Here is a 13351-nt window from a genome sequence, read left to right as displayed (position 1 = left end):
CATTGGGGAGTTATTGGTGAAAATAAAATACCAAAACAATTTAATAATGATTTACTTTATTTTAAAGATGGCTAAAAAGTTAATAATGGAAAAAGTTCACTTTTGCACTCTTTGAAAATTTGTTGTTATAAACATGTTTTTTTTTTGTTTATTAAGAAACAACTGAGATGTTTATAAAGGTAATTAAATTCCAATAACATTTATTAAAAAATTTTGATCCAATCATTTGAGAAAAAAATTTGCAAAATTAAATTGTGAAAAAAAAAAAAATAATAAATAAACCTCTGGATGGAATATCCACTAGAAAAATTGCAACAGAGCTGAACATATCATATCTTCATGTATGAAGATAAAATGAAAGGAAAACAATAATGTTTCCTCTAAAAATGGGCGTCTCATGTAAGTTAACTGATAGAGATGCACGTCAAATTGGAAGGCTACTGACGTCGGGACAAGCCAAACGCCCTAGAGTAGCTGCGAAGATCTTTAATGAAAATTGGCATTATTCCAGCTAAAAAACTAAAAAAGCTCAAACACCTAAACCAAAAAAGCGCGCCTAGACTTTGCGGTAAATGGTACAATTCAAAGTACGGTGTGACCTAATTTAAATTGAACAGTTATTTATATCTACTGCACATGAATAAAAAAACAAATAATTTGAAAGTGTTCCCTACCAGTGATTGAAAATGCTGATTTCAGTATAATTTCAGAAAACAGTTTCTTAATTTCCTAATTTAAGGTCATTTTTAATTTCTAAATTTTTAAGCGACTTTTTGGTACAGAAACTGACTTTAAGGATTAAAAAAAGGCAGAAAAATGTAATAACTATTTTATCGTTATAAGCTAAACTTTGGTATCTATTTCAAAAAAAGTCAGTGTTAACGTTAAACCTGAATTATTGAATTATATTTAAATCAAAATTGTTAACCTGAATTAAATTGTATTTGAAATATAGATGGCGTTGTTTATATATTTGTAGTTATTAAAAATGTAGTTTAAGTTACGATATTTACCCTTTACTCAAATTTGTTTGTTAAATAAAATTCATTCCCTTTTAGACATTTACAAAAAGAACATTTGGTAAGAAGTTTTATTCTTAATCCAGATGTATGTATTATACATCTAAAATAAAATTCGTCTTAATCTATTCGATTCAATATCCTGGCAAATTTTATATCGAGGTGATAATTCTGGAATTATTTCAATACACTTCTGAAAAGTAAATTCTTCAAATTAATAGTGGTCCAAACGAACCGGATTTCTACATTAGGTACTCGATTACATAATAAGAAGTGCATCACAAGTTATATTCCAACACTTTGGATCATCTCGTTACTTTGTTCGTCATCAATTCAGGTTTGCTATACATAAATTCTTTCTATTCAAAATAGTCTCATTAAATTATTCAAAAAGAAAAGAGTGCGGGACAAACGACATGTAATGCGTACGAATTAAAATAAAAAATAATAAAATGAGTGCGTGAAAAAAATGATATGTATTTTTAAATTAAAATAAATGTGTAAAATCATAAATTTTGTAATAAGAATTATTATAAATCTAACCAAAAAATTACGTAATTTCGGTAAAAATTACATCATTTCATATTTCCTTATACATATGTATATATCGAGACCTTTTTGCAAAATGGACGTAAGCGACTTGATTTTCGATTTTCGTTTTTTTATAGAAATCGATAATTTAGGTCCATTAGCATCATCTCTAAAAATTTCGTAGCTATAGACCCAATGGTTTCAACTTTACAAGAAAAAGAAAAAAGACGTAAGTACACATTAATTTTCTGTTTATGAATTTTTTAACAGCAAAGTGTCGGTTACGTCTAAATTTTCTTTTAAAATATATTAAATTTATAGAAAAATTTTGAACAAATTAAAGTTTTAAATTTGTTTCTGAATGAAATGCCACATATCTGAGTATAATTGTAATAAATTCATGTAATTATCACTATGCCATTGCAATTTATGTGCTAAAATTTATAATTTTCTATAACTTTTTATGAATTTAGTTCATTCTAATTACTAATTACATTGCATTTATATTATTACCATTTAACCAACTCTTATATTTGGTTGTAAATTTGTGGATTTCGGAAGGCGGACCTGTATATGGACTCTTAATGTATCAATAGTCCCAGAATTTACTTATTTATTCGATATAAGGCGAATTGTACTACCATGTATGGATATTAATGTAGACATCAGGGTGATTTTCAGAATACGGCCTTTAATGAGGGATTAGGTCAATTGTGGACCGAGGTCTATAGAATTTAAACGCGTGATTAGTTTTGAAAACAATTTTTTTGTAGAATTTCATCATACTTTCTTAATTTTTGAAAGATCTATTAACTGTAAACTTATTTTCTGTATGAGGGGCATAGAAAACCAATCTTATAAGAAAATATTTATTACACTCTTAAATTTCAGATTTATACAAATTATATAAAGATATACACCAAAAAATATTTTTTTAGACAGATAATTTAGACGTAACCGCCTCAACATTGTTTATATCATAAAAATTTGTCTCGGCAAAAAAGACGTAAGCGACAAAAAAATCGGATATAGCGTCAATATAAAATCGAAACAAACTGCATCCCATATTTTAGATGTAATAATATTTATTAACGGAGTTTTGGAGTAATGCTATGTTCTACTTCGAAGATAATTAAAAAAAATGCTCTCCTGTAAAATTTAGTTTTTGTCGGTTACGTCTTTTGTGCGAAAAGGGCTCGATATATATATATACATATATGTGTACCGGTATGTACATTTCTTTTTCTTTCATTTACATAAGTAATATATATTGATATTATACATAACTATACATAAGGATAGAGAAAAAAAAAGAGCGTCTTACAGTTAGAATATACTCAGAGAATAATTACTCGTTATAATTATCACACTTTTCCTTTTCGTTATCATTTATTTCCAATTACTCATCACTATTATTTCTACGTTATTCTTCCCTCTTTTTACTGGAAATCTTATTATACTTTTATCATTTCAAAGTGGATGACTTTTAATGATTGCAATAATGTGAAAAACTAATAAATTTTGATAATCAAAATAAAATGTAAATAACAATACTCGCACTTTAATAAGAAGAAGAAATTTTATTTTGGTTTACTTAAACGCGGATTTATAAATATCCAATATTGGTCCAAGCTATTTTTTTAAGAAAGAAGGAAATATTTATACATCGAAAATTTTAAAACTTCTCGAAAAACGTGTTCAATTATTTTTGAAGAATATTCTAACACTCTGACAAAATTTGAACGATGAATACGATGGAAAAATTTGTTAAAGCTAACGTCAAACTTGTTCATTTTGAACAAGAACTTGACGAAAACACCATATCTCAGTCATCGGTTTTTGCGTTAGAAGTTCACAGAGATGAAATTAAGGCCATATGGCCAATATAAAAAGTCTTTATGACTCTTGTATGGAAACTATAACACCAGGAAGCAAAGATAATCCTGATATTGAAGTTATAAATTCACGATATCATTCTTCATATGAAACGTATGTTAAAATCGTTTCTAAACTTAGCGCCTCTATACAGGAACGTTCGTTTAATCATACATCCACATCAAATTCGGTATGTAATAGATCAAATTTAAACTTACCTACTTGTGATACAGAAACATTCGTTGGGGATTATCAAACCTGGCCATAATTTAGAGATTTATTCAAGGCTATATATATTAATAATAGTAACCTTTCTAACATTGAGAAACTATGTTATTTAAGAAAGAAAACTGACGGAGAAGCATTCGATATAGTTGACAAAGCTCCATTATCTGATAATGGTTTTCTTATAGCTTGGAATAGTCTTCAGGAAAGATTTGAAAATAAACGAATGCTGATTCGTAGCCAATTACGTACTTTATTCAACCTCCCTGTAATTACGTCCAAATCAAGTGAAGAAATTAAGCATCTTCAACGCAATATAAATGCATGTGTTGCGTGCTTTAAGGTTTGTAACATAGATTTAACTAGTTGGGACAGCATATTTGATTATCTTTGCTTCACAAAACTTCCTCATACCACTTTAGCTCTTTGGGAACAATCAATTGTAGATAAAAAATAACGTTTCTAAATGGTCTGATTTAAATTCATTCTTATCGAGCAGAATTCAAACATTAGAAACAATTGCTGAATCTAAAGTAATTTCAAATTCTGATAAAGTCGTTGGTATGAATTCAAGGAAATCTAACTTGTCTAAGAACGTGAGTAATAACCATAATCAGATATCGACATATAATACTATAACATACAAATTATGTCCAAATGATGCTCATATTATTAGAAAATGACCAAAGTTTTTAAATATGGATGTTGATAACAGACTTTCTTGTATAAAAGGTTTAAACCTTTGCATTAACTGTTTTTCTCGTACTCATACAGTAAAAGATTGCAAAAGCTATATTAAATGTTTTACGTGTCATAAACGACACAACACACTTTTACATCGTATAAATTCCAATTATACAAATTCGAATCCTACTTCAAGCTCAAATTCAAGTCCTATACCAAATTTCAAACCTATCATAAATTCAAATCCTAATTTAGATTCAAATTCGCAAAATTCTAATACCGAAAATTTACAGTCCACAAATATTTCATCTGAAGGTAACATACAATCATGTTTTGCTTCTCATTCTCAAGGGATTCTTTTGGGAACTGCTGTTGTTGATATTCACTATTTAGGACTAAAATATTCAGCGCGGGCATTAATTGATTCAGGGTCGCAAGGAACATTTATTTCATCTGAAGGTAATATACAATCATGTTTTGCTTCTCATTCTCAAGGGATTCTTTTGGGAACTGCTGTTGTTGATATTCACTATTTAGGACTAAAATATTCAGCGCGGGCATTAATTGATTCAGGGTCGCAAGGAACATTTATTTCAGAGAGAGTATACAATATACTAAAACTTCCCTTCAAGCATGTTGATATTGAAACATCCGGTCTTAATGGTGTAACCTCCGCTAAAACAAGTAAACTCTCTACATTCACAATAAGTTCTGGATCCGATTCCAATTTGGTAAATGTTAATGCCCTAGTTGTGCCACAACTGTCAGGAAATCTTCCTTCCTGCACTATAGATCCCAAGGTTTTTTCGCAAATTCCAAATATCAAACTCGCTGATCCTAAATTTTACCAAAGTTTACGCATTGATCTTTTAATCGGGGCTGATATGTTTAATACGATTATTTTAGAAAGAGTTATACGTAACATTTGCGATTCTCTTATTGCCCAAGAGACAATATTCGGATGGATAGTTTCCGGTCCTGTCCATTCTAATAAAACGAAAATGTCCTTATCATCTTTTGTCACCTTATTTGATGAAGACAATTTGGAAAAACAATTAAAACGTTTTTGGGAATTGGAAGATATTCCATTAAATACATTAAGTTTTCCAGAAGATGAATTTTGCGAAAAATTATACACCGAAACTACTAAAAGGGATAGCGACGGTAGATACATAGTATCATTGCCATTTAAAGACTCATTCCATAATAAATCCATACAACTTGGGCAATCAAGGAATAAAGCATATTCTCAATTTCTTAAGAACGAAATGCGTTTATTGAAGAATATTGAACAGAAAGATAAATATGATTCAGTTATTCACGAATATATTCAGCTGGATCATATGAGACCAATAAGTTCACCTTTACCAGAAAATTTTCCACCTTATTACTATCTTCCACACCACGCGGTAATAAAACCTGAACGAACAACAACAAAGATACGTCATGTCATAATGCATCATGTCCCACTACCTCGGGACATTCTTTAAATAATGTCTTACATACAGGTCCTATTTTACAAAGTGATTTAACAATTCTATTGCTGAAATGGCGCTTTATCAGTTTGTTTTTAACGCCGATATTGAAAAAATGTATCGGCAAATAAAGGTTAATCCAAAATATACACGTTATCAAAGAATTTTGTTCAGGGCTTCTCCATCCGAAAATATTCAAGATTTCGAACTAAATACGGTCACATTTGGTGTAAATTGTGCACCATATCTAGCAATCAGAACACTTCTTCAACTAGCAACTGATGTAAAAGATTCTCATCCTTTAGCTAGCCAGGTCTTACAACATTCAATGTACGTTGATGACGTCATTGCAGGAACTCATGATTTAAACACGGCTATTCAAACAAGAGATGAACTTATTTCAGCCTTAAGCTCAGCACGTTAAGGAAATGGACTTCAAACTCAGCTTTTTTACAAAAAGAGAAGTGCTATCAGAAATTTCTAAGATATTTGATCCTGCGGGCTGGTTAGCACCTGTAGTTATTCTAGCAAAAATATTAATGAGACAAATTTGGTTCTCTAAAATACATTGGGATGATACATTAACTCCTAATTGCCTCGAAAGTTGGAGAAATTTCTTAATAAACTATCCAATGATTGATTATATTCAAATACCCCGATGGAATTCCTATTCACCACAATATAAAATGGTACATTCTATTATACCATCATTAAATATTTCTAAATTCGAGCTATACAAATGGACCGATTCTACCATTGTTTTAGCTTGGCTTAAAAAGGACCCTTGCTATTGGAAAACATTTGTAGCAAATCGAATTTCAAAATGGTAAAGAAAGTAGGCTCAGAAAACTGGTTCCATGTAGACTCTAAATCTAATCCAGCTGATCTATAAAGCCGAGGGTTATATCCTAAAGAATCGATTGACAACCGTTTGTGGTGGCACGGTCCAGAATGGCTGTCTAAGCCAAAGAATTTTTGGCCAAATACAAAAGACAATTTCGAGACCAATCTGGAATTGAAAGGCGTTTTCGTTAACTTTTCATATTTTTCTCAATATGATGATGTCTTAAATAGGTTTTCGTCATTCAATAGAGCTGTTCGTGTATTATGTTATGTATTTCGATTTATTCATAACAGTCGATCAAATCCCAGTCTTGTTTCTTACAAAACAAGAAACTTAACATCCCAGGAAGGATTATTCTAGCTCAGAAGTTTGCATTTGCTGATACGTATAAGGCATTGCTTCAGAAAACTGAAATTCCGAAATCATCCACAAGTCTCAATTTGAACCCATTTTTGGATGAAAAGGATATAATTCGTGCTCATGGTAGATTAGCTTATTCGAATACATTAACTTATGACGAAAAATTTCCGTAGATTTCGCAGGCCCATTCGAAATAAAAAATATTACTGGTAGAGGAAATAGAATTACAAAGGGCTATGTATGTGTCTTTGTATGTTTTTCTACAAAGGCAATTCATTTGGAAGCCGTTTCATCTTTATCTACTAGTACGTTTATCGCAGCATTTCATCGTTTCATATCTCGAAGAGGCTGTCCATTCAAGGTTTACTCTGACAATGGATAAAATTTTGTCGGCGCATCGAAAGAAATCGAAAGGAATTTCTTAAATTCCGCTCGTTCAGAAATTGAATCTAATTTTCTTCACCAGAACCTGACATGGCATTTCATTCCGCCTGGCGCACCACACATGGGGGGATTGTGGGAGGCAGGTGTGAAAAGTTTCAAGTCACACCTTAAAAAAGTATCTGCTTCACTCAAATTTACGTTCGAAGAGTTCTCCACTTTATTATCCAAAATTCAGGCATGTCTTAACTCACGCCCTATTTCTTCTATATCAGAGAATCCAAGTGATTTGAATCCTCTAACGCCACGACATTTTCTCACAGGATTACCAATATTGGCCTTACCTGAACCATCAATCGATCCCACATTACAGACTAGCTCTGTTATTAATCGATGGCAACGTGTTAAAGTTCTTCAACATCAATTTTGTCAACGATGGAAGAACGAATACCTTTCAGAACTTCATAAAAGAAATAAATGGAAATTCCCTGAGAAGAATATAGACATTGATTCCATTGTAGTTATTCGTGATGAAAATCTTCCTCCAAATGAATGGAGATTAGGTAGGTAATCAAGGTATATCCAGGAAAAGATGAAAAAGTACGCATAGCTGAGGTTTATACACAAAACAGTATCATAAAGAGGGCAATAATTAAACTCGTTCTTCTTCCGACACAATAACAGAGTCCACTCTTCTCTTTGCCTTTTCTCTATTTTCCCATTTCTTTTATATTCATTTTCAGAATGCCTCGGATTGTAAAAAACCGCAATTCCTTTAAAAAAGAAAATATGACATCCAAAAAGAAATTCCAATGTCGCCTATGTAAAAGGACTCATCCCCTTCGCTTGTGCAAACGTTTTTTATCCATGGATGTCAACAAAAGAAGAATTACTGCCAGAAATTTACAATATTGCATTAACTGCATTAACATTCACATGAAATTTGTTTTTCAAAAACCGGTTGTCATATCTGTAAACGCCATCACCATACTTTACTCCATATTAGTAATGACCAGAGAACTCAACAATGTCTTCTACAGTCCAGTGATAACTCGAACAACGTTATCCTATCTCAATCAGCCATAACAATCTTACCCGCTGCGTTGGCAAAAATTTCATTGAATAATCGTCTACACCCAATACGTATTTTGTTTGACAGTGGATCAAGAATAAGTCGTATCTCTAAAGACATTGTTGCAAAACTTGGAATAAAAACAAAAAATGTCGATGGATCTTTAATTTGTAATGTCAAATTACGTTCTCAGTCTGATAAAACATATTCTATTATGGTAATAGCTCATGTGGATAACCGCATTAAGATGAAAACGCCCACAAAATCCCTATCTACAACGATGCGAGAAAAATTCACAAACTTAGTTTTAGCCGATCCTACATTTTATGAATCTAACTCTGTATCTATGGTAATGGGGTCGGATTTTTACCCAAAGGTGATTCGAAATGGAATTCTACCTAATCTTGATGGATTGCCTGTGGCACAAAATTCTTCGTTTGGATGGATTTTATCAGGAAATTGTACCATGTAATTGATATAAATTTAAAATAATATTGTTTATAACTATTGTAAATTACTTAATACATTATATTTTGAAGTGTATTATAACTTTCTTAAATATTAGTAAATTTTGCATTTGTACTATGAAATGAATTAATACTGAATTATATAGTACAAAATTTTATACTTATGTTCACTTATTTTCTAATTTTTGATGATACCCATCAAGGGGCCCGGAATGTTAACGTTAAACCTGAATTATTGAATTATATTTAAATCAAAATTGTTAACCTGAATTAAATTGTATTTGAAATATAGATGGCGTTGTTTATATATTTGTAGTTATTAAAAATGTAGTTTAAGTTACGATATTTACCCTTTACTCAAATTTGTTTGTTAAATAAAATACATTCCCTTTTAGACATTTACAAAAAGAACATTTGGTAAGAAGTTTTATTCTTAATCCAGATGTATGTATTATACATCTAAAATAAAATTCGTCTTAATCTATTCGATTCAATATCCTGGCAAATTTTATATCGAGGTGATAATTCTGGAATTATTTCAATACACTTCTGAAAAGTAAATTCTTCAAATTAATAGTCAGTACAGATAGAAGAAAATTCTCTTTACTTTTCGAACGCTACACGCAGCATATATATATTTATAAATGAGTAACAGATTCCTAAAATTCCTGTAAAAAAATAAAATCTGATCGAGGTGGTTAGTTCTTTTTGAATTTTCCGTTTCGATTTTCTTTATTTTGATGATGTAAAATTAGCAATGGTGCATTTAATTACAGCAGTATATAATCTGTTTCAAATTGTTTGAATGATGGAGTTTCTAATAGTCAATCATTTTGTTTACAAACATATTCAAAATAAAATTTACAATTACAATTTTTAAATTAAAAGAAATACTACTCTATTATTTTTATGTTTATTAATAATGTTTGAGTGTCTAAAATTTTTATATGGTTATTTAATATGATATTTTACTTGACTAAAAATTATATTATTTGTGTTCCTTAAATGTACAATTACGCATATTATATTTTTATGTATGAGATTCAAATCATGTTTTAAAACATAATACATACATTTTAATAAAAAATGGCAAAGAATTACAAATTTATGAAATTAAATGTCTAATACTGATTTAATTTTTTTCTGTGTACTTTTTGTGGTTCCCAGCAAAAAAAGTGAGGAAAAAGATGTAGTATTTTCATTACTACTAGTAACCCGAAGTACTTCAAATTCGGGTGAAAAACATATGAATTTTACATTAGCGTGTCATTGGAGGGATGTTGTCCATTTTTGACAACTTTGAATTGAATCTTATTTTTAGAAACAGAAAAAATCCGATATTTGGATGTCAAAAATAAACCACATTCTTTCAATGACACGCTTATGTAAATTTCGTTAGTCTTTCACCAAAATTTGATGTACTTCGAATATGTTGTTTATAGTGACTTTTCTACATTTCATTCTTCTTTTATGTGGGTGTCATTTGTAATTAAATATTTGGTTTATAAAAGCGAAAAATATGAAATCGCATTTTTAGATGTGATTAAGATGTTGTTTGTAAAGTATGACATCAATTATTTGTTGCTGGGTTAATAAGTAAAAATCTTTCTTTCTATAGTTGAGTATTGTTAATGGGAAGTTGTATTTATTATAATTTTAATATATTTCTCTTAAACTAAAATTTTATTACAATTTTTGCATTGCCAATTTTTCATATCCTTTAGAATTATCCTTATATATGTAAATATATTTATTTAATGTTTTAATACACTTGCTTAACTTATTTTCAAGAATTTTTGTTAGTATGATTTATTACGCAAAGGTATATCAATGTTTCTTAATTCTGATTCTGAATCTGCCTCTGCTTTGATCTCAACATCATCGTAATCCATAGAAGACATATGACATTTCTTACGTTTCCGCTTAATATCCTCTCGATCACAATCCACAATGCCGGAACCTTCTTCTTTCGAATTAACAGTTTTGTGTGTGTTTGAGAAACTGATATCAGCTGATCTTTTGTTTCGGTGATTAACATCAGGTTTATTCAAGTTTTGTGTTTCGAAATTGTAAATAGTTTTGTGGGGGGGAGTATACTTAACATCAATTTCGTGACCATTATGTTGGATGTATATATGATTCGATACTTCATCAGATGATATATCAGATCTTGTTGCATGTGGATGTTGTCGACTGATATTTAAGTGTTGTTCCGCCTGTTGACGCGTATTGAAGAGTTGGTGTTTGTAAGTATCTCCTCCATCATTACGGCATTCAATATTATGACTGAAATATTTATCTGTATTACTCAGAATGGCGTTAACTCCAAATATATCTTGACCCAGTGCTGGTTGGTTTTGCTGTTCAAGCAATAATTTTTGATGTTCTTCCTGGGTTGCATGGTAGATATGATAACCTTGAGTTTGATGCAACGGTCTGTGAAAATAAAAAATCTAATTAAAGTATATATGATTGATAAGCACAATATAATTTTGTACTTCTTTAGAAGCATATGTATTTTTTTAAACCCATAAGCTAGGTACTCTGTTCAAAATTTCGTGCGAAAACTACATATGAAATATTTTGTAGAAAATATTTGGGAAATAATTTCGCAAAAGCAGTACTCTGTTCTTATTGAGAAAAACATTGTGAACTTTATCTGGCAACCTTGTTTTCCAACTTACGAAATAACATAAGCAGCACTTCATTCGCACGTAATTAAAACAAACAACTGATCATATTTTATTGTTTTCCCAAAATTATTATTTGTGGAGCCATAAAAATTTAAAAATTACAAAATCATTAAAAAACAAGTGACAGTGTTATATTCGGCTGTGCCGAATCTCATATACCCACCATCAAACGGTATGTCTTAAAAGGAATGCTCCCCTACAAACATCAGGGTGATATTACTCATCAAATTAACTGAAGATGACCTTATATGAGAGATAGGGTTAATAGTTGACCATTTTTCATAATACGTTTTTAGACCAATTTTGGTTCATACAAAACATCTTTACATCGAATATCACTTCCGACACTTTCCGCATGAAATTCGGTAAGAAGATTTACGTTCCTATAAATGTTTCTTATATAAAATTTCGTAACTTCTCACGTATTTTTACGTCAGCAAAGATCGTTAAAGTAATTTTCTTATGCACCGATCCTCAATTCATTTGGTAGAGAGGTTTTAACTCGTATAAAACATATGTGTGTCGAACTTCATCGCTTTTCTGGTATTTTTGAGCCAGTAATGATCATTTAAGTAATTTTTTTAAGGGCACCTTATATAGGGAGTAGGGTCAATTATGGACCGATCAACATAAAGTTTGATAGAAAGATTTTGGCTTCTTTGAAACTTATGTGCGTCGAATTTCATCACAATACTCGTATTTTTAAGAAATGAGCATTAAAGTCATATTCTGAAGGGGACCTTATATGGGGGATAGGTCAATTATGAACCGATCAACATAAAACTTAATAGATGGATTTTGGCTACATTGAAACTTATGTGTGTCGAATTTCATCACTATACTCGTATTTTTAAGCCAGTAATGAGCGTTAGAGTAATTTTATGAAGGGGGTCTTATATGGGGGGGTAGGGTCAATTATGGAGCGATCCACATAAAACTTGATAGAGAGATCTTGGCTACATTGAAACTTATGTGTGTCGAATTTCATCACTATTCTCGTATTTTTAAGCCAATAATGAGCGTTAGAGTAATTTTCTGAAGGGGGCCTTATGGGGGGTATGGTCAATTATGGACCAATCCTCATAAAATTTAGTAGGGAGGTTTTGGATCACATGAAACTTATTTATGTTGAATTTCATCGCTATACTCGTACTTTTGAAACAGATATGCCCATTAAAGCTGTTTTTCGGTGGTCCACTTGTATAGCCCCCATACAAGTGGACCACCGAAAACGTGAACCGAAATTGCCCAATTTCAATACCAAACAAATCTATAGAGAATATTTGTGGAAATTTTCAATTTCTATCTCGTTCCGTTCGGACTCTATCGTGCTTTCAACAGACAGACGGACAGACATGGCTAGATCGTCTTAGAATTTAATAAAGACCCAGAATAAATTCTTTCGTGGGTCTACGACCAATATTTCGATATGTTACAAACGGAATGACAAAATCAATATACCCTCGATCTTTTTTGATGGTGGGTATAACAAGTAAGAAGTCTATATTCGCCTTTGCCGAATCTTATATACCCTTCACCATAGTGTACATATTTAAAAAATATTAATTTTATAAAATTTTAATTAATATAATTTTCCCGTCTCTGTCATTACTTTGCCAATAGCAAAACAAAAGAAACAAAAACAACGCAATGAAATTAGCAGACATACAAACATACGAAACAAAATACACAACGCAATGCAACCAACATACATACATAAATCCA

The 13351-nt window shown here is 30.8% G+C and overlaps 1 protein-coding gene across 2 annotated transcripts in view; it reads right to left on the bottom strand.

Moving 5' to 3' along the window:
* Nucleotides 1-10313: 10313 nt before the first annotated feature.
* LOC119607559 overlaps nucleotides 10314-13351 on the bottom strand; it is an 82273-nt gene continuing 79235 nt past the window's right edge. For both annotated transcript variants that reach the window (XM_037961519.1, XM_037961517.1), the window contains exon 3: nucleotides 10314-11369. In XM_037961519.1, coding sequence (XP_037817447.1) covers nucleotides 10733-11369 — 637 coding nt within the window. In that variant the 3' untranslated portion in view covers nucleotides 10314-10732. The remainder of the gene's footprint in view (nucleotides 11370-13351) is intronic.

This window comes from Lucilia sericata, unplaced genomic scaffold (assembly GCF_015586225.1).
Source record: "Lucilia sericata isolate MDLA Ls3-8-SP2 unplaced genomic scaffold, ASM1558622v1 Contig000708F_arrow, whole genome shotgun sequence".
NCBI lineage: Eukaryota > Metazoa > Arthropoda > Insecta > Diptera > Calliphoridae > Lucilia > Lucilia sericata.
The sequence above is the reverse complement of the archived record's forward strand: the minus strand, read 5'-3'. Positions and strand labels throughout refer to the sequence as shown.